Source organism: Rhinoraja longicauda, chromosome 6 (genome assembly GCF_053455715.1).
Source record: "Rhinoraja longicauda isolate Sanriku21f chromosome 6, sRhiLon1.1, whole genome shotgun sequence".
NCBI lineage: Eukaryota > Metazoa > Chordata > Chondrichthyes > Rajiformes > Arhynchobatidae > Rhinoraja > Rhinoraja longicauda.
In genome coordinates this window covers 9163479-9186510 of record NC_135958.1, presented here as the reverse complement: position 1 = coordinate 9186510, position 23032 = coordinate 9163479, and the positions used below count along the sequence as shown (strand labels likewise).

General features: G+C 47.2%; 1 protein-coding gene across 1 annotated transcript in view; it reads right to left on the bottom strand.

Moving 5' to 3' along the window:
* Positions 1–724: 724 nt before the first annotated feature.
* Positions 725–23032, bottom strand: part of LOC144594689 (uncharacterized) — a 63003-nt gene continuing 40695 nt past the window's right edge. Inside the window, exons 4-8 of the mRNA XM_078401531.1 lie at positions 9165–9192; positions 5354–5543; positions 4660–4676; positions 4035–4167; positions 725–900 (exon numbers count right to left, since the gene is read on the bottom strand). Of these exons, the coding sequence (XP_078257657.1) occupies positions 725–900; positions 4035–4167; positions 4660–4676; positions 5354–5543; positions 9165–9192 (544 nt within the window). The remainder of the gene's footprint in view (positions 901–4034; positions 4168–4659; positions 4677–5353; positions 5544–9164; positions 9193–23032) is intronic.

Genomic DNA, 23032 nt, shown 5'->3' with positions numbered 1-23032 from the left:
TTGACAATGTGCACTTTAACCACATGTGATTTTTTTTTCTATTACAAATCTCAAATGGTGAAGTACAGAGGCAAATAAATAAATGATGGGTCTTTGTCCCAAACATTATGGAGGGCTCTGTATCCAATAACAAAGCTAGTAACAATATAAATCTGACCTTGGCTTCTCTGTTCAAAGGCTTCACTTGCGTTTTGTATTTGGCATCTGTCCTTAAAATACATGTGTAGTGCCACAGCTTATCATTAGTGGTTGGAGCCAAGAGGGAGAAATCTCGATCAGGTTTTTTTTTTAAGATTGGCAATGTCTTCATACCGTGGAACAAAAATATTGTCTTACTTTGTTCTGTAATACTCACAGGGGAAATGTTTGTTTATTGGTTATATGTCAATATAAATCCAAAAAAAAATCCTTCTGTTTTTGGATGTGATATGTTTAGTTTAGTTTAGTTCAGAGATGCAGTGCGGAAACAGGCCCTTCAGCCCACCAACTCCGCACCGACCAGCGATCCCCGCCTATTGACTCTATCCTACGCACACACACTAGGGGCAATTTACACTCATACCAAGCCAATTATCCTACAAACCTTTACGTCTTTGGAGTGTGGGAGGAAACCGGAGCACCTGGAGAAAACCCACGCGGTCGCAGGGAGAATGTACAAACTCCGCGCAGACAGCACCCACAGTCAGGATCGAAGCCGTGGCTCTGGCGCTGTGAGGCAGCAACTTTACTGCTGCTTCACGGTGCCACCCACGGAATTATTTATCACGGAATTGAAGGAAATCTGGTTCAGGCATTCTGGATCGCTGGCATCCACTGGTGAGTCATCCCCAGGTGACGGTGAATTCACACTCTTATCTTGCTGAGCACTCTCTCCATTGGATTGTTGGCCAGATTCTGCACCTTCTGGGACACACAAACACAGGACATTCAATCTTCGTGGGACTAATTCACTCACTCACTAAAGACTCCATCCACACCTCACGCTGCCTCGGCAAGGCCAGCAGCATAATCCAGGACCAGTCTCACTCCCGGCCACTCCCTCTCCTCCCCCTCTCCCATGACAGGCAAGAGGTACAGAAGTGTGAAAACACACACCTCCAGATTCAGGGACAGTTTCTTCCCCACTGTTATCAGGCAACTGAACCACCCCACCAACAACTAGAGAGCAGTCCTGAACTACTATCTACCTCAGTGAAGACCCTCGGACTATCTTTGATCGGATCCTTGTGATCGCAAGTGTTTTGGATCAAACTCTACATAGGAGGAATTTCTTTAGTCAGAGGATGGTGAATCTGTGGAATTCGTTGCCACAGGCGGCTGTGGCTGCCGTCAATAGATATTTTAAAGACAGAGATTGATAAATTCTTGATTAGTACGGGTGTCAGAGGTTATGGGGAGAAGGCAGGAGAATGGGGATAGGAGGGAGAGATAGGTCAGCCATGTTTGAATGACGGAGTAGACTTGATGGGCCGAGTGGCTTAATTCTGCTCCGAGAAATGATGAACCTTTGAACTTATGTTATTGGATAGTTTTAAAGCAGAGATTGACAGGTTCTTGATTAGTAAGGGCGTCAAAGGATACATGGAGAAGGCAGGAGAATGGGGTTGAGAGGGCAAGATAGATCAGCCATGATCAAATGGTGGAGCAGACTCGATGGGCTGAATGGCCTAATTCCGTTCCTGTGTCTCGTGATCTTACACAGGTAACAAAATAAGATTTAATACAAAAACGTCACATTGCAAAAAAAGATTGAGGAATGACAAGCTGATCATAGATGTGAATAAACAGTGAACCGGGCGTTCACAGAATGGGAGCTATTTCTGAAGTGAGACATTGACTTGATGTATTGATAGCAGCCTGGATACACTGACGTGCAGTAATGAGGTGTCACAAAACACCCTAATCTGGACCATAAAGAACTGTTGTGTTTCACTGGGGAATCCAGCTCGCTGTCAGTGAGAAAATAGACGTTGAAGTCGGATGTGACAAGTGTTAAACTTAATCATTATGTTCCATTTCTTGGAAGAAAGGAAGTACTGTTGTGGGATTATCCTTGCAGCCACACGTAATTAAAATTGTCAGATCAGGCAGCCCTGCTTTTTCCCAAGAACCGTGTCTGAAACGAGATGTTAATCCCAGGTCTTGCTGCCCGTTCTGGTGGGTGTAAACGATCAATGTGAAAAACTCAGAAAACAGCTGGTGGTTTTCTTGTAAGAAACAAGAAAAAAACCATTTCTGGTTGATACGCAAAGAGACGCTGAGTGATGGAGTAACTCAGCGGGTCAAGCAGCAGAGATACAGAGTGCTGGAGTGACTCAGCAGGGCAGGCAGCATCTCTGGAGAGAAGGAAATGGTGACGTTTCGGGTCGAGGCCCTTCTTCAGACTGAGAGTCAGGGGAGATACACAGATAAAAGAAGTGTAAGGTGTGAGATCAAGACATCAAAGGGACTGGAGATCAAGGAAAATGTAGAATAGATCATTGTTAGCTAGGAGAAGGAAACAGCAAAGCAAAAGAAGGGTCTCGACCCGAAACGTCACCCATTCCTTCTCTCTCTCGAGATGCTGCCTGACCCGCTGAGTTACTCCAGCACTTTGTGTCTATCTTCAAACAGAGATAAAATGTAATCAAGGACAGTCAGAATGGTTGGAGAACTGGGAAGGGGGAGGGATGGAGAGCAAAGGTTACTTGAAGTTAGAGAAGTCAATATTCATACCGCTGGGGTGTAAGCTGCCCAAGCGAAAAATGAGGTGTTGATCCTCCAATTTGCACTGGTCAGGCAGCATCTCTGGAGAACGTGGATAGGTGACGTTTTGGATTGGGACCCTCCTTCAGACTTTCTTGCTGCATTGGCTGCACTTTATAGGATGATAGAATCATACAGCGTAGAAACTGACCCTTCGGCCCAACTTGCCCATGCTAACCAAGATGTTCCATCTACACTGGTCCCACCTGCCTGTGTTTGCCCCACATCCCTCCAAACCTTTCCTGTCCATTGACTATAGTTCAATGGTTTTGGGTATAATCGTGGTGTGGCAATACCATTGATGTTGGATTATTATTGTCACAGGCACGAGAGGAGGGAAACTGTATTGCATGCCATCTGGCCAAATCATACCATACAGGAGGTGAGGAGGAACTTCTTTAGTCAGAGGATAGTTAATCTGTGGAACTCATTGCCACAGAGGGCTGTGGAGACCTTCAGTGGATATTTTTAAGGCAGAGATAGACTAATTCTTGATTAGAACGGGTGTCAAGGGTTATGGGGAGAAGATAGGAAAATGAAATTAAGAGGCAGAGATCAGCCATGATTGAATGGCGGAGTAGACTCGATGGGCCGAATGGCCTTATTCTACTCCTCTCACTTGTGAACGTATGAGTACAATAAATAGTGCAAAACATAAAATAACAGAGTGTCAAATTTCACATTACCGCCACAGAGAAAATGCAAGTGACAAAATGTGCAAGGGATGCACCGAGATAGGTCGGAAGATCGGAAATTCATCCTTAGAATATGATAGGTCTGTTCAAAACTCTGATAATAGCGCAGAAGAAACTGTTCTTGAACTGTTCTGGCGGTTCACCTACGATTTTCCAGCAACTGGTGGTCTGGTACCTCGTATAATCTGACAAAATCACGAGAGCGCATTTGAAATCCTCCCTCCCCGGAAGGCCCCCCGAAAATATGGTGCCCAGGCCGGGTGAGGCGGCCGATCTCGACCTCATCAGGACTTCCGCGGCCGATCGGCGGGTGGAATTTGCCCCCCTGCGGCCGGGGCTCTGGAACTCCGGCCCGGCCGGAGCCGGCAGATCCGTTCCCATCGCCGACTTCCCATGTTCCAAAGACTTGCAGGTTTGTAGGATAATTGACTTCTGTAAATTGCCCGTAGTGCGTAGGATGTAAAACTGGGATAACATAGAACTCATGAATGGGGTGATCACTGGTCGGCAGGGGCTCGGTGGGCCGAAGGGCCTGTTTCCACGCGATATCTCTAAAACACTGTAACGGGGTATGTGTGACAATAATAAACCTACATCCTGACATTCCAACCAGCAATTCAACTTGTGAGGAACCTCTCCAGGCATCCCAATACTTGGGTCCCTGCTCCACACATCTCACGAGAGATTGAACACCACAACGTAGAATATGATAGGTCTGTTCAAAACTCTGATAACAGGAAAAGATCGGGTAGACGCAGAGAGTCTCTTGCCCAGAGTAGGTGAATCGAAGACCAGAGGACATAGGTTTAAGGTGAAGGGGATTTAATGGGAATCTGAGGGGTACCTTTCTCACACAAAGGGTGGTGGGTGTATGGAACGAGTTGCCAGAGGAGGTAGTTGAGGCAGTGACTATCCCAACGCTTAAGAAACAGTTGGACAGGTACATGGATAGGACAGGTTTGGTGGGATACGGACCAAGCGCAGGCAGGTGGGACTAGTGTAGCTGGGACCTGTTGGCCGGTGTGGGCAGGTTGGGCCGAAGGGCCTGTTTCCACACTGTATGACTCTGTGACGCTCTGATTCCAACTCTTTGTGACACGCTGCAATGTTTTATTCCTCATGACAGGGGGAACGACTACACGGTTTTGGAAAACTGCAAATGGATTTCAGTACTCAAGAGGGCAATGTTGTAAACAAGATTGTTTTTCAGCTGGCTTACCTGATGTAGGTTCACTCCTGTTGGCAACAAGGGGAAAAACAATGGTTTATTTTCATGAAGATACATATTTCAATTGTGTGGCCTCACAGGAGTGAGAAGTAAGCCTATTTAATTTAGTTTAGTTTGGAGATACAGTGAGAAAATAGGCCCTTCGGCCCTCTGAGTCCGTGCCGACCAGCGATCCCTGTACACTAGCACTACCCTACACACTCTGGGGACAACTCACAATTTTAACCGAAGCCAATTAACCTACAAATCTGTACGTCTTTGGAGTGTTGGAGGAAACTGGAGCACCCGGAAAAAACCTATGCAGGTCACAGGGAGAACGTACAAACTCTGTACAGACAGCATCCATAGTCAGGATCTAACCCGGGTCTCTAGCGCTGTGAGGCAGCAACTCTACCGCTGCGCCACTGTGCTGCTCTATGTTGAAGCACTTCACCTTGAGAAACATAGAAAATAGGTGCAGGAGGAGGCCATTTGGCCCTTCGAGCCAGCACCCCCATTCATTGTGATCATGGCTGATCATCCACAATCAGTAACCCATGCCTGCCTTCTCCCCATATCCCTTGATTCCGCTAGCCCCTAGAGCTCTATCTAACTAAAAAACTTTGAAAAACTTTACTAGAAGCATTCAGTTTGATATTTCCCGAGCTGTGATAATAATTCCTTTTTTAAATTGTTTGGAACTGACCTTTCCGATCCTCGGGACTTTCTTCTGTGGTTTCAGTCATAAAAACCAGCATGAGAGGGGGGCAGTATTTCTTGTTATCGTTGTCTGGCCTGTCAGCTTCTGCCGCTCGACTCTCACAGTTCCTGAGTGGCTCATTTCCTTCACTGTCCTCGCAAATCAACCCTTTGCGGTCGACCTGGGCAGTACCAGCCTTAGTGAGAAAGATTGGGTGCAGTTACTACCCAGCCACAACAGTGGCACTGCCGCAGAGAGAGAACAAAATGAAGAAATAACTGCAACTATTCATTACGTTGAGAAGCACGTGTGACAATTAAGAGAAAATTGCCTCAAATGTTACATGCAAGTCCATTCGAACATCTCACTGTATCTTATAATTAAAGGAATTTCTCCCACTAAATAATTAAAAGCAATTTCCTTTTATAATTCGCAATCAATTAGTGCCCAAAACATAAGTGTATCATTTTTTCAATGTTACTCTTTGATTGGATATAATGTTATTATATGGCATGTTTTATAATATATATGTGTAACATGCACCTATATCTCTTCCCTCTCCCCTCCATTCCTGCCCCCCCCCCCACCGTCTCCCACTGTCCATTCCTCCACAGATGCTGCCTGACCTGCTGCGTTACACCAGCAGTTTGTGTATTTTTTTCTAAATAAGCATCTGGGGCTCCTTGTTTCTGTCAAAGCAACAATGCCTGTCTCAGACACGGGCACTCTGTGGAAAGCCTCACGCAGTCAGAGAGACATACAGCATGGAAACAGGCCCTTCAGCCCAACTCGTTCATGCTGACCAAGATGCCCCATTTAATTCTGCCCCATATCCCACTAAACCTTTCCTATCCACGTTCCTGTCCAAGTGTCTTTCAAATGTTGAAACAAAGAACTGCAGATGGTGGTTTACAACTAAAGACACGAAGTGCTGGAGTAACTGAGCGGGTCGGGCAGCATCTCTGGAGAATGTGCATAGGTGACTTTTTGGGTCGGGACTCTTCTTCAGACTCCAGTGCTTTATGCGTTTTAAATGTTGTCATTGTACCTGCCTTAAACCACCTCCTCTGGCAGCTTGTTCCATACACCCAACACCCTCTGTGAAAATGTTGCCTCTCTCTTGATTTTCATTGCATGCTGGGTCTCGGGATCAATATTGGATATTACTAGGTTAAGTTTTAGGATTATTATCGTCATGTGCACTGAGGTACAGTGACCAGCTTTATCATATCATATCATATCATATATATACAGCCGGAAACAGGCCTTTTCGGCCCTCCAAGTCCGTGCCGCCCAGTGATCCCCGTACATTAACACTATCCTACACCCACTAGGGACAATTTTTACATTTACCCAGCCAATTAACCTACATACCTGTACGTCTTTGGAGTGTGGGAGGAAACCGAAGATCTCGGAGAAAACCCACGCAGGTCACGGGGAGAACGTACAAACTCCTTACAGTGCAGCACCCGTAGTCAGGATCGAACCTGAGTCTCCGGCGCTGCATTCGCTGTAAAGCAGCAACTCTACCGCTGCGCTACCGTGCCGCCCTTTGTTTTGCATGCTCTCCTTTCAGATCAGATAATACTAAACATAAAGACAATCAAGGCAGCTACAGTAGGTAGAGCAAAGGGGAAGATACAGAGTGCAGAATATAGTTCTCAGCATTGTAGCGCATCAGTTCCAGAGACAAAGTCCAATGTCCACAATGGGGTAGAGGTGAATCTGTGGAATTCATTGCCACAGGCAGCTGTGGAGGCCAAGTCATTGCGTATTTTTAAAGGGGAGAGTGATGGGTTTTGGCTTAGTAAGGGGACGGTGAAGGCAGGAGAATGTGGTTAAGAGGGAAAAATAGATCAGCCACGATTGAATGGCAGAGTAGTCTCGAAGGGGCGAATGGCCTAATACTGCTCCAATGTCTGATGATCGTATGGCAGTTCCCTGGCTTCTGGAAGGACCGTTCAGAAACCTGATAATAACGAGAGTCTGTTTCTGAGTCTGGTGATGCAAGTTTCATTCTCTTATCAAGGAACTGAGCTGAGTAAAGGAGGCACAGGGAACTCTGTAGATGCTGATTTACGAAAAAAAAACACAAAGTGCTGGAGGAATTCAGCACCCGTGGAAGGAGATGGACAATGTTTCAGATTGAAGAAGGGTCCTCAATCTGAAACGTTGTCTGTCCGTTCTCTCCACAGATGCTGCCTGACCCGCCAAGGCACTCCAGCACTTTGTGTTCTTTGCTCAAGAATCCAGCATCTGCAGCTCCTTGTGTCTCCGTTTCCATCGTTAACCTTGGAGGAACATGTTAAAATTTCAAAAATGGCGCAAAGTGTTGGAGTAACTCAGCATATCGGACAGCGTCTCTGGAGAACATGGATAGGTAACGTTTCAGGTCGGGACCCTTCTTCAGACTCCACCTTCTCCAGAGATGCTGCCTCACCCGCTGTGTCAATCCAGCACTCTGTCTCTTTCCTTGGTAAACCGGCATCTGCAGTTCCTTGTTTCTACATTAATCCAAAAAAAAAATTAAAAGCTGAATACGTATTCTGACCCGCTGAGGTCCACCAGCACTTAGTGTCTTTCCTTGGTAAACCAGCATCTGCAGTTCCTTGTGACTACATGTTAAAAATTCAGTAATTAACACCAGCTCTCCATTATAGTATCTTCAGCATGGCAAATCAGAAAGATAGATGAATAAAGCAGGTGAACAAACAAGCACTTCCTCCTCACATACGCACACACACAGACACACACCCACATACACACGCACACACACATGCTCACACACACGCTCACACAAACACATGCACACATGCTCACACTTACACATGCTCACACACACACACGCTCACATACACACATGCACTCACACACACGCACTCACACACACAACTCATATGACAATAGACAATAGACAATAGGTGCAGGAGTAGGCCATTCAGCCCTTCGAGCCAGCACCGCCATTCAATGCGATCATGGCTGATCACTCTCAATCAGTACCCCGTTCCTGCCTTCTCCCCATACCCCCTCACTCCGCTATCCTTAAGAGCTTTATCCAGCTCTCTCTTGAAAGCATCCAACGAACTGGCCTCCACTGCCTTCTGAGGCAGAGAATTCCACACCTTCACCACTCTCTGACTGAAAAAGTTCTTCCTCATCTCCGTTCTAAATGGCCTACCCCTTATTCTTAAACTGTGGCCCCTTGTTCTGGACTCCCCCAACATTGGGAACATGTTTCCTGCCTCTAATGTGTCCAATCCCCTAATTATCTTATATGTTTCAATAAGATCCCCCCTCATCCTTCTAAATTCCAGTGTATACAAGCCTAATTGCTCCAGCCTTTCAACATATGCACACACACTCACATGCACACACACTCACACGCACACACACACAGACACTCATACACTCACATACACACACACACACACACATGCCCACACACACACATGCTCACGCTCGCACACACACGCACTCACACACACGCACGCACACACACACACACAGATGCAGACGCACGCATACACACACACACAGACGCACGCACACACACACACACACACACACACACACACACACACACACACACACACACACACACACACACACACACACACACACACACACACACACACACAGACACACACAGAGGCTCCAACATATTGATTTCCTACTTGTTCAGGGCATAGAAAAAACTGAAAACTCAGCAAACATGTAATTTAAACACAAATCCAATTTTGAAGATTCCCGACAGAGATGTCAGAGGGTGGGATTAGGTGCGAGAAAATAAAGGCGGATAGAAATGCGTTTATCATACCTGCTGGTTGTCTCCCCATGTCTGAAGCCTGCATGTGGGAAACAACATCAAAGAGGTCTGGGTAAAACGTCTCATTACACCACGGACTCGACATCATGGAGAGGTGAATGCCACTAAATATTATAGCCACATTTAACACAATTTCCAATAACGGGTAGGTTTGCGGCTTAATCTGTAAGAAGGAACTGCAGATGCCGATTTAAACCGAAGATAGACACAAAATGCTGGGGTAACTCAGCGGGATGGGCAGCATCTCTGGAGAGAAGGAATGGGTGACGTTTCAGGCTGATGTCAGGGGAGAGGGGGAGATACATAGATAAGGTAGTGTAAAGGTGTGAAAACAGGACAAAGGGAATGTGGATCCAGGAAAATGTAGAATATATCATTGTTAGCTGGGAGAAGGTAACAACAAAGCAAACAGAGATAAAATGTAGTCGGAGACAGCCAGACTGGTCGGTGAACTGGGAAGGAGTAATGTTTGTAGCTTAATTGGCTTCTGTAAATTTAGTTTTAATTTAGAGATACAGTGCAGAAAGAGGCCCTTCGGCCCACCTAGTCCGCGCCACCTCGTACACTAACACTACCCTGCACACTATGGACTATTTACAATTTTTACTGAAGCCGATTAACCTGCAAACATGGACATGTTTGGAGTGTGGGAGGAAACCAGAGCACCTGGAGAAAACCCACGCCTTCATAGGGAGAACGTACAAACGCCATACAGACAGCACCCGTAGTCAGGATCGGGTCCGGGTCTCTGGCGCTGTAAGGCAGCAACTCTACCGCTGTGCCACCGTGCCACCCCGAACTCACGGGGGTGTAGGATAGAACTAGTGCACAGGTGATCGCTGGTCGGCACAGACTCGGTGGGCCGAAGGGCCTATTTCCACGCTGTGTTTCTAAACTACACTAAACTAACCAAATATTTCTTTAGATTCTAAAATAAGTGCTTTATTATCGATTTGCAGTGACTATGTTAAAATATCTTTGGAGTTTACCTGCCGCCATCTGTTTTACAGGGCTTTAAAATACTGCACAATAACAGGGGTCCCACAGCCTCAGGCACTGGGTCTAATGGATTAGCTGTCAACAAACATATTTTGTTCTGAATATTGTGAATATATGAATGCAAAATTGCTGATTTTAGACAGCTGTACTTGTTGTGATTCTCTGCTCCCCCTACATCAGAGCGATACAGAACATTCATCTTTGCAAAAATGAGGAAATGGGGAATTAACAGCGAGACTCAGTAATAAACCCCGCGTCATTCTGCCGTAAGGTCATAGTTTATGGAACGATATCATTAAAAACAAAGAAACATAACCAACCATTTGGAATTCACTGGGCCTTTTCTCACCTCTTGTATTCCCCTCCCCCCCCCTCCATCGGTCTGGAGTAGGGTCTCGACCCAAAACGCTACCTATTCCTTTTCTCCAGAGATGATGCCTGACCTGTTGAGTCACTCCAACACTTTGTTGGTAAACTGGCATCTGCGGTTCCTTGCTTCTACATTAATACAACTTTTTTTAAAAGCTGAATACATAACTTGACCCGCTGAGTTCCTCCAGCACTTTGTGTCTTACCTTGGTAAACTGGCATCTGCAGTTCCTTGTTTCTACATTAATCCAACTTGATTTATTTAAAGATGAATATGTAACCAACTGCACAACAAACTACTCAAAGCAACGCTGTGGCAGATAGCCAGTATCATGTTTGATCTCTGCCACTTATTGATGGAGGCTGTTTAATGCAATATGTAATGTTTACATGCATAAACACACTGCTGAAATTAAACAACACATCTTCAAGGGGACAATATAAAAGACAGTGATGGAAGGGGGAAAGGAGCATGTTAAAACTTCATTATTAATCAAACATTTAAAGCAGCAAAATACATGAATCTATTATTAAAATAATATGAAACTTTGCCCTGTATTTAATTTCAAGATTTCACATGGTAATGAAGTGGAATTTCTCATACAAAATAACCTTAACTAAGGCAAAATGCTAAGTGTCACAATTTAGGTACAGTTTGTAACACACTGGAGCACAACATAATTTCCCAGAATAACTGAAAGAGAAGTCGTTTCTTTTTCACGGGGTAGAGGATTCTAAAACTAGAGGGCACAGTCTTAAGATGAGAGGGGAGAGATTTAAGAGGGATCACAGGGGCAAATCTTGCACTCAGGGGGTAATCTGCATCTGCATATTGGAACAGATGCAATTATGACTTACAAAAGACATTTGGACAGATCTATGTATAGGAAGGGATCAGAGGACTATGGGCCAAATGTTCACAGATGAGGATTAGTTCAGAATGCCAATGACATGGACAAGGTGGGTTGAAAGCTGGCAAAGAGAGGTGGGGGTGGGGCAAAGTCTGGGAAGTGATGGGTGGATACAGGTGAGGAGATTTTCTGAAGAAGGGTCTCGACCCGAAACATCACCCATTCCTTCTCTCCAGAGATGCTGCCTGTCCCGCTGAGTTGCTCCAGCATTTTGTGTCTATCTTTGCCTACATGTAATCCATATCCCTCTTCTCCCCTGCATATCCGTGTACATATGATCAATCGGCTTGTGCCGAATAACTTAAATATTATTAGACTTGCTGTTACGTCTTTTGATTTAGACAATAGACAATAGGTGCAGGAGTAGGCCATTCGGCCCTTCGAGCCAGCACCACCATTCAATGTGATCATGGCTGATCATTTTCAATCAGTACCCCGTTCCTGCCTTCTCCCCATACCCCCTGACTCCGCTATCCTTAAGAGCTCTAACTAGCTCTCTCTTGAATGCATTCAGAGAAGTAGCCCCCACTGCCTTCTGAGGCGGAGAATTCCACAGATTTACAACTCTGACTGAAAAAGTTTTTCCTCATCTCCGTTCTAAATGGCCTACCCTTTATTCTTAAACTGTGTAGATGTTAATTAGTGCAGGAGTAGGCTATTCGGCCCTTCAAATCAGCACCTCCATTCAATATGATCATGGCTGATCATCCAAAATCAGTACCCCGTTCCTGCTTCCTCCCCATATCCCTTGATTCCGTTAGCCCTGAGGTAAATCTAACTCTCTCTTGAATACATCGTTTCATTGCATGCCCTCTGAATAAAAAGGGGAATGTGATGTATACATGCAACAATATGGTAAAGCTGCGCTTGCGCATTGCGAAAATACACGGAGAGTTAAAATGGCGATCTTGTGTCCAGACGTGTCATGTTCTGGTCTCCAACTTAATGCGTGCTTTTGAGAATGATACTGAGTAGAACGTATCAGGGAAGAGCAAGTTAACTTTGCCGCACTGTGGAGGCAATATCCACTTTGGCCGTTTAAGAAAAATCGCCTTTATTACACCAAATGAAATTTAAAGGGCTTCTGCACATTATTGAGCAGTAGCATATGACAGAGCGAGACAGGACAAACTGCTGCAATCTGATGAGTGTCAGCGGAGGCAAGATAAAGCATGGGAGAGTTCTTCAAGTGAGCTGGAAGGTGACAAAATTTGCACTGATGAATGCTGACACACTGAATAAAATCACTACATGAATGCATGTGGGTCAGGAGACGCCATTGTTTAGCTGAACAGCCATGACAGCCAGGTGACAAAGATTAATAGCTTTGTATTGACTGTGCAACTTCCAGTTCCTTATCTTGGCCAAGTAAAGACTCCGTTCAAGAGCTGAAAGTGTTATTAGACTTATAATTGCAGAGATATTTTAAGGGTGGCTCCTTTAGGGAATGGAAAATCCAATAAACCTTTCATAAAATCTACAGCGTTGAAGTCCAAAAGCATTGTCAGGGCGATGGGCACGCTCTCAGCTATAACAGGAGGAAACATTGCCGTCGATGACACCAAATAATAAGCGGCTTATTAAGTCAACTTTGAATTTGGATCAGCTGTTTTATTAAAAATGTGGAAAAAAATGCTTGACGTGGGAGAAGAGGCAGGCTTAACAGACGTCAGTTTCTTGGGCTGAAATATCCAACTCCAACTCCCGTGTAAACAAAATATTTATTATTTAGCAATTCGATGCAATTATTCTCAATGCTGCTTCCCTTTATGGTTTTGCCAGATGCGTTTTAAAAAAAAGCATCTTTACTTACAACTCATAATGAGAAAAACGGAGGAAAAAAGCAGATATTCTTCCAGAAAGGCATTTCCCTTTCTGCTATTTAAAAAAAATAACTCTGTCTTAGCAGTTTTTTCCTACTGTGTGTCTTAAAACCATGTTTCAAATCCATGGGATTTAACTAAAATCCGTGGAGATGTGTAAAGTCACACAGGAAAACAAAATTAAATCAAATAAAAGATTTTTGAAAACACAGCACCTGTCATGTCTCATCTTTTCTTTATTCTGTCAAAGATATGAAAGTCATAAAACTGGGGTGAGATAAGGTCAGGTGTCATAGATTTATTTGATGAATGCTTTTGTCTCCGATCAGTTTATTTCCTTTCACAGAATTTCTTTACACAGAATTAGAATAAATGTGAGCAAAGTTCCCTCCGTGATCGGGAGGTGGGGGAAGGGAGAGGGTGTTGAACGGGCGAAGGATATTATTGCCATCAGCTTTTAGATTTATTTAACTGAGTGAGGATTCCCACTCCAGCTTTGAAATGTGGACAATGATTTATTCATCTGGCTGTGTGATATTAAATATTGTCAGACGGAACAAATACTGTACCAGAAATGTTTAGGTTGTTGCGGATTAAAATTCAGCACTAGATTTTAACATTACAAAACTGTATTAAAAAAAAATCAAAATATATGTTTTGTATATCAATTTATAAAACATTGTCCCGCTGAAGCCTGTTGAAGCACATGATAAGATGCATCGCCCCTTAAATTTACTTCACCACCCAAATAGCTCTTAGTTTTTTAACCGGTTGCTCAGCACTTCAACTCCCCCTTCCATTCCCAATCTGACCTTTCTGTCCTGGGCCTCTTCCATTCTCAGAGTGAGGCCCAGCGCAAATTGGAGGAACAGCACCTCATATTTCGCTTGGGTAGTTTACACTCCAGCGGTATGAACATTGACTTCTCTAACTTCAAATAGCCCTTGCTTTCCCTCTCTCTCTCCATCCCCTCCCCTTTCCCAGTTCTCCCACCAGTCTTACTTTCTCCGACTACATTCTATCTCTGTACCGCCCACTCCCCTGACATCAGTCTGAAGAAGGGTCTCGACCCGAAACGTCACCCATTCCTTCTCTCCAGAGATGCTGCCTGTCCCGCTGAGTTACTCCAGCATTTTGTGTCTACCTTTAGTTTTTTAAGGTTTAGTTTAGAGATACATTGCAGAAACAGACCCTTCGGCCCACCGAGTCTGCGCCGACCAGCGATCCCCGCACATTAACACTATCCTACACACACACACACACACACACACACACACACACACACACACTAGGGATAATTTTACAATTTTACCAAGGCCAATTAACCGACAAATGTGAACGTCTTTGGACTGTGGGAGGAATCCGAAGATCTCGGAGAAAACCCACGCTGGTCACGGGGAGAACGTACAAGGTCCGTACAGATGGCACCCATAGTCAGGATCGAACCTGGGTCTCTGACGCTGTGAGGCAGCAACTCTATCACTACGCCACTGTGCTGTCATTATTAATGGCTATGAGAGGAATTGAGATGCCTTCTCTAGCCTTGCTTTCAAATGTTCATATTTATTTTCACAAAGAGTATTTAGAATCTAAAATACCATCCTCCCCTCCTCATTATTTCCGAATTCTGCCACAATTGCACATAAGTACAATAGTCTTAGCCAAGTATGTAGATAGGAACTGCAGATGCTGGTTTATACCGAAGATAGACACAAAGTGCTGGAGTAACTTAGCGGGTCAGGCAGCATCTCTGGAGAAAAACAATGGGTGACTTTTCAGGTCTTGACCCTTTCTCGTCCCGACCCGAAATATCGGCCCTTTTCTCCAGCGATTCTGCCTGACCTGCTGAGTTACTCCAGCACTCTGTGTCTAGTTTTACTTTGGTAGATGGATCAAGGACCGTGGAACTAGGGCAGGCAAGGTTTCGGTTTAGGCACAAAGTGCTGGAGTAGCCCAATGGGTCAGGCACCACCTCTGCAGATGCTGCCTGACCCGCAGAGTTTCTGCAACACTCTGTCTTTTTTGTAAATCAGCATCCACAGTTCTTTGTTTTTCCAACATGTAGGTTTAGGTTGATTATTGTCATGTGTATAGAGATACAGTGAAAAGCTTTGTATTATATGCTATCCAATCATTTCAGATATTAGTATTATTATATTATATTATCAGATATCATTATATTATCAGATATTATTATTACAACATTTAGGTTTAGGTTTAATATTGTCACGTGTACCAATGTACAGTGTAAATACAGTCAAATCAAACTCAAGTACAATACAGCAAAGGGGAAGATACAAAGCGCAGAATATAGTTCTCAGCATTGTAGCGCATCAGTTTCAGAGACAAAGTCCAATGTCCGCAATGGGGTAGAGGTGAATCGGACAGTACCCTAGCTTATGGAAGGACCGTTCAGAAGGCTGATAACAGAGGGGACGAAGCTGTTCCTGAGTCTGATGGTGCGCACTTGAGGTATCAATCATTCTCAAGTGAGAGAGATTGAGAGAGGGGATGAAGGAGCCGACCGAAGGAGATAAATGCCCTAGATAGACACAAAATGCTGGAGTAACTCAGCGGGACAGGCAGCATCTCTGGAGAGAAGGAATGGGCGACGTTTCACGTTGATTGTGCCCTATTCATGTGTTCCCTGAAGTCCTCACCTCTGCAATCCCATCCACCCTTCGAACACGGGACGGTGCAGCACATTGGACAGGCCCTTCAGCCCACTATGTCTGTGCTGATTCAACAAGATGCCAAGTTAAACTATTCTCCTCTGCCTGCATGTGATCCTTATCCCTCCCACCCGCGGTCAGCGGTCGGTGAGGGCACGGGGAACCGTGAGGGGAGGAGAACAAAGGGGGACCCGGCGGGGGGGCACTTTGTAACTTTGTCAGTGCCCTTTATATGGCGACTATTTGCATACCTTCGATATGCAAGCAAAGGATTTCACTGTGACTTGTCACATATGACAACAAAGTATTCCATTCTATTCCATTCCCTGCATATCCTTGTGCCTATCTAAAAGCGTCTTCATCTGCCTCCACCACCACCCCAGGCAATGTGTTCCAGGCATCCACCAACTTCAGTGTAAAAAAAACTTCCTCGCACATCTCCTTTAAATTTTGCTCCTTTCACCATAAAGCTGTGCCCTCTTGTCATTCTCATTGCCACTCTACCTTATCGCCTGTTCCTTCCCCCACCGGATGCTGCCTGACCCGCCGAGTTCCTCCAGCGTTTTTGAGCTTTGCTTCAGAAATAACATTTGGATTGATCTAGATTTGTCAAACCCGGAGGAAACCCACGCGGTGTAACAAATTCAATAAATTAATAAACATAAAAGCCATAATAGTGCAAAAACTAAGGTCCCATGCGCGGCCAAAGATACAGTCCGTAGACGTTCAGAGTTGCTGAGGATGGTGTTGTGTAGTGTTGTGTAGTGTGAAAGAGCGTGATAATTGGTGGTTCGAATCTATTCCTAAACCAGTATCTGCAGTTCCTTCCTACACTATTCCCGAACCTGGTGGTCATGGTTTTTTTGCTACTGCACCTTCTTCCCGATGGTAGGAGCAAAATGAATAAATAAATACATGCAAGCGTGGCCAGGGTGGTGTGGGTCTCTGATGATGCTGGCTACCTTCTTGAGGCAGCGACTCCTGTAGATCCCTTCGATGGTGGGGAGGTCAGTACCCATGGGCAGTGTCCACCACTCTCTGTAATCTCCTTTGTTCCTGGGCGTTGGAGTTGCTGAACCAGGCCGTGATGCACGCAGTCAGTGTGCTCTCCACTGTACACCTCTAGAAGTTCACGAGAGCATCCGTTGACATACTGAATCTCCTCAATCTTCTGAGGAACTAGGTGGGTTTTCTTTGTGATTGCATCAATGTGCTGGGCCCAGGATATGCACAAGGCATGGTGGCGCAGCGGTAGAGTTGCTGCCTTACAGCGATTGCAGCGCCGGGGACCCTGGTTCGATCCCGACTACGGGTGCTGTCTGTACGGAGTTTGTACGTTTTCCCCGTGACCTGCGTGGGTTTTCTCTGAGATCTTCGGTTTTCTCCCACACTCCAAAGACGTACGGGTTTGTAGGTTAATTGGATTGGTATGAGTGTAAAATTGTCCCTCGTGTGTGTAGGATAGCGTTAATGTGTGGGGATCGCTGGTCGTTGTGGCTTCGGTGGGCCGAAGGGCTTGTTTCTGCACTGTATCTCTAAAACAAACAAAAACAACCAAAATATCTTTTCACTCATGCCATAGCCTCAGAATTAAAGGGCGCTCTTTTAGAAAGGAGGTGAGGAGGAACTTCTTTAGTCAGAGGGTAGTTAATCTGTGGAACTCATTGCCACAGAGGGCTCTAGAGGCCATCCATGTCAGTGGATATTTTTAAGGCAGAGATAGACAAATTGTTGATTAGAACGGATGTCAAGGGTTATAGGGAGAAGGCAGGAAAATGGGATTAGGAGGCAGAGATCAGCCATGATTGAATGGTTGTGAACTTGTGAACTTGAAACCCAAGAACCTGAGTTGTTGACTCTTCATCATCGTCCTTTTGATGAAGACAGGTTTGTGAATCTCTGGCTTTCCCCACCAAAACAAAATAGCACCTCTACAGGTATCCTGCTGATCCGAAACTTGTTGGTTGTAGACGAAGTTTATTGCAGCCGCAATACACGAATACAGAGTTAAACAACAAGGTACAGGACAACCAATACAAACTTACTGTCTTCCTTGAAGACTTCGCCGAACTGACTAAAACGGGCGCCAAACGCGCACCTGACATCGCTGGCCAATCAGCGATGTCGTTCCCTGGACCAATCCCCATGGTCGCGTTCCCACGTGACCTCGCTAGCCAATCCGAGGGTTCGACGACCTGGACCATTCTCTATGGTCGCTACATGACCCCCCCCAGAACCCGAGGTGCGGAACCTAGCTGGGAGCCGGATTTCGCGACCATAACGAGTACGGAGAGGGCCAGCCTGAACCACAGGAGCCGGAGGTTCCGGACTTGGAGGAACAGCCGGAACGAGAGGTTCTGGAGGAACTACCGGCACGGGGGGTTCTGGAGGAACTGCCGAAACGGGGGGTCCTGGAGGAACTGTCGGAACGGGGGTTTCTGGACTGGGCGGAACTAACGGAGGTCGGCCTCTCCTAGGGGTTTGACCGACCAGGACTGGTTGATCCGGGTCCAAATGGGCAGGTTTGAGCCGGGACACCGAGACGAGTTCACTCTTGCCGCCCATGTCTAAGGTGAAAGTAGCCGTTCCCTTACGTAAAACCCGGAACGGCCCTTGATAGACCTTCTGCAACGGGGCGCGATGGGCATCTTTATGCAGAAAAACAAACTCACAGTCCTTCAGGGAAGACGGTTCATGTACCATGGGACACCCATGACGTGAAGTCGGCACTGGAGCCAGGGAGCCCACCTGTTCCCGGAGAGATGCTAACGCTGATGGGACTGTAGGGAGCAGGGCTGAAGGGTCCGGAAACAGATCTCCGGGTACTCGAAGTGTTGAGCCATATACTAGCTCTGCGGACGACGCACCGAGATCTGGCTTAGGAGCAGTCCGGATGCCCAAAAGAACCCAAGGGAGTTGGTCTACCCAGTCCGGGCCTTCAAGCCTTGCACTGAGGGACGCCTTAAGTTGGCGGTGGAACCTTTCTACGAGTCCATTTGCCTGGGGGTGATATGCAGTTGTGGGTTGTAACTTGGACCCGTACAGTTCCGCCAGCGCAGCCCAGAGGGACGAAGTGAACTGTGGCCCTCTGTCAGTTGTAATAACTGCCGGGACCCCGAAACGAGCTACCCAATGAAGGGCCAAAGTCCTAGCACAAGACGCTGACGAGATATCAAACAATGGGAAAGCCTCTGGCCACCGGGTGAACCGATCCACCACCGTGAGGAGGTGGGTGTAGCCCCGGGAGGAAGGCAAAGGCCCGACCAAATCCACGTGGATGTGGAAAAAACGACAAGCCGGGACCTCGAAATCCTGTACGGGGGGCTGGACGTGGCGCTGGACTTTAGCGGTCTGACAGGGCACGCAGGAACGTGCCCACCCCGCTACCTGTTTCCGCAGGCCATGCCAGACAAACCTCGCTGCTACCAAGGCAGAGGTGGAGCGGATGGATGGGTGCGCCAGCCCATGAATGGCATCGAAAACACGGCGCTGAAGGGAGGGCGGTACTACCGGCCTGGGACGAGGAAGAGAAACATCGCACCAGACTTTCGTGCCCTCCGACCCACAAGCTACCTGGGCCAACTTCAATCCCGAAGTGGTGGACTGGTAAGCCGAAACGGTATCCGCTAGGAGCTGTGCCTCCGCGAGCTCCTGGGGATCCACTTCGCAGTCCACCGCCGAAATAGGGGGAAAAGCAGGTCTAGACAGGGCGTCAGCAACAGCATTAAGCTTACCCGCGATATGACGGACATCTGTGGTAAATTCGGAGATAGCAGTCAGATGCCGCTGCTGGCGGGCCGACCATGGGTCAGACAATTTCAAAAAAGCAAATGTTAATGGCTTGTGGTCTGTAAATGCCACAAATGGGCGGCCCTCGAGGAAATACCTGAAATGACGGACAGCTAAATAGAGAGCCAGAAGCTCTCGGTCAAATGCGCTATATTTCAGCTCGGCCGAATTTAGTTGCCGGCTGAAAAACGCTAACGGCTGCCAACGGCCACCGACCTGCTGCTCCAGAACTCCACCCACCGCCACGTCAGAGGCGTCAACCGTCAGGGCCGTGGGGGCGGAGGGGCTCGGATGGACCAACATGGTGGCGTCTGCCAAGGCTGCCTTAGCTGCCGTAAAAACCGACTCTGCGGCCGGGGACCACAACAACTCTACCGGATTCCCTGCAAGGCATTGGAAAAGCGGGCGCAGGACTCGCGCCGCTGCCGGGACGAATCTATGGTAGAAATTAACCATGCCTACGAACTCCTGCAGCCCTTTTACTGTGGTGGGCCTGGGAAAAGCCCGGAGAGCTTCCACCTTCTCGGGCAAAGGGGCGGCGCCGGCAGGAGTAATTCTGTGCCCTAGAAAATCGAGGGCAGGCAGGCCGAATTGACATTTGGAGGGTTGGATAATGAGCCCGTGGTCTTGGAGCCGCTGGAACACGGTCCGCAAATGGGCCTGGTGTTCCTGCACTGAGGGGCTGGCTACCAGGATGTCGTCTAAATAAATAAACAAAAAGGGTAAACCCCGGCACACGCGGTCCATCAGTCGCTGGAAAGCCTGTGCCGCGTTCTTTAAACCGAAAGGCATACGCAACCATTCAAACAACCCGAACGGATTAATAGTTGCAGTTTTTTGTATGTCCTCCGGTCGCACCGGAATCTGATGGTATCCTCGCACCAAATCGATTTTGGAAAACACCACCGCTCCTTCCAGCCCAGATGAAAAGTCCTGTAGGTGCGGTATGGGGTAGCGATCATCCGTGGTGACAGCATTGAGACGCCGATAATCGCCACATGGCCTCCACCACCCAGATGCCTTGGAGACCATGTGTAACGGCGAGGCCCACGGGCTGTCAGACTGACGGACAATTCCCATTTCCTCCATCTTCCTGAACTCCGCCCGTGCCACCACCAGTTTGTCTGGCGGTAGTCTCCTGGCCCGAGCGAAAACGGGAGGGCCTTCGGTGCGGATGTGATGGACCACACCGTGCTTAGCCGAAGGTGCGTCAAAACGTTGGACGAGCAGCTCTGGGAACTCTGCCAGAATCGCAGCATACGAGTCGGGGGCCGCGACGACGGCCTGGACAGTAGGGCTGGGCGAGGAGGCGATTGTCGGAGCGACGTGCTCATCTTCGGCAGAGGGTCGGAGGTCGTTACCGCGGACATCAGGAACCAGTGAAAAAGCCCAGAGAAAATCTGCGCCCAGGATCGCTTGTTTGACGTCGGCTATGATGAATGGCCATTCGTACGTGCGGAGGCCTAACACAAGGGACATCTTCCGGGTACCGAAAGTGCGAATTGGGCTGCCATTAACCGCGATGAGTGTGGGACCTGTCTTACCCGATCTTGTTTCGAGGTCGGTCGGCGGCACTATGCTGACGATGGCTCCCGTGTCTGCCAAAAATTCTGTGTCCGTGAATCGATCATGGACATAGAGGCGCCGGTTCTGGCCAATCGTAACTGCCCCTATGTACGATTGGCCGAGGCATTTCCCGCGAAGGTACAAGGCAAACGACAGTTGCGGGATTCGTTACCCCATCGTAGGTGATAATAGCACCAGCCGCGCTTGTGCGGATCTTTTTGGCGGGCTTTCGGAGAATTGGCGGGAGACGTGGCGCCATCTTGCCGTCGCTGTGGCGTGGCCACCGATGTCGAGACTTTGTTGATTGAACCACTTGCCTTGTTTTTTGCCGCTATGAGCGCGTCCGCTTTCGCTGCATATGCTTCGGGGTCCTTAAAAGAACAATCCGTAAGCAGCAGTCGGACATCCTCGGGAAGTTTCTCGCGGAATGCCTGTTCAAACATCGGGCAATCCGTATGCTCACCGGCTAGCATCATCATTTCGGCCATGAGGACGGAAGGCAGTTGGTCTCCAAGATCCGGTAGGTGCAGAAGTTTTGCCGCACCACCATGCTTATTCAACCCGAAGGTTCGTAGTAATACCTTCTTCATGGCCTCGTATTTGTCTTCCGCAGGTGAATTTACGATGAACCGCATCACGCGCTTGGTTGTGTCCGGCGATAGCGCGCTGACGAGGTAGAAGTACTTCGTGGACTCGTCCGACACCTTCTTTATATGGAATTGAGCCTCGGCGTGGATAAACCAAGCTTGCGGTGCGTACGTCCAAAATAACGGAAGATGAACGCCTGCCGCGCTTGACTCCGGTGTGCCCTGCTCAGCCATCGTCAACGAGGCGTCGGGTTCCTGCTCAGTCGGTGATCGTCCAGATCACGTCGGGGTCACCAATATGGCGAGTCCGAAACTTGTTGGTTGTAGACGAAGTTTATTGCAGCCGCAATACACGAATACAGAGTTAAACAACAAGGTACAGGACAACCAATACAAACTTACTGTCTTCCTTGAAGACTTCGCCGAACTGACTAAAACGGGCGCCAAACGCGCACCTGACATCGCTGGCCAATCAGCGATGTCGTTCCCTGGACCAATCCCCATGGTCGCGTTCCCACGTGACCTCGCTGGCCAATCCGAGGGTTCGACGACCTGGACCATTCTCTATGGTCGCTACACTTTCATAATTTTATACGTTTCTATAAGATTCCCTCTCATCCTTTGAAATTCCAGTGAATACAAGCCCAGTCTTTCCAATCTTTCCTCATATGACAGTCCCGCCATCCCGGGGATTAACCTCGTGAACCTACGCTGCACTGCCTCAATAGCAAGGGTGTCCTTCCTCAAATTAGGAGACCAAAACTACTTCAGATGTGGTCTCACCAGATACACTTCACACAATACTCCAGATGTGGTCTCACCAGGGCCCTGTACAACTGCAGAAGGACCTCTTTACTCCTAAACTCAAATCCTCTCGTTATGAAGTTATGAATATTTTCATATCTGCACAACTAATTTATTTTCACTTTCCACAGACTCCTGTCAACAATTGAAGCAGGCCAAATGATTGTGTAGTTTATTGTCATGTGTGCCGAGGTACAGTGAAAAGCTTTATGTTGAGTGCTATCCAGTCAGCGGAAAGACAATACATGATTACAATCCAGCCATTTACAGTGTACAGATATACGATAAGGGAATTTGCTGTAGGAGTAGAGATTAAAGAGTGTGGAGCGAATGTAATAT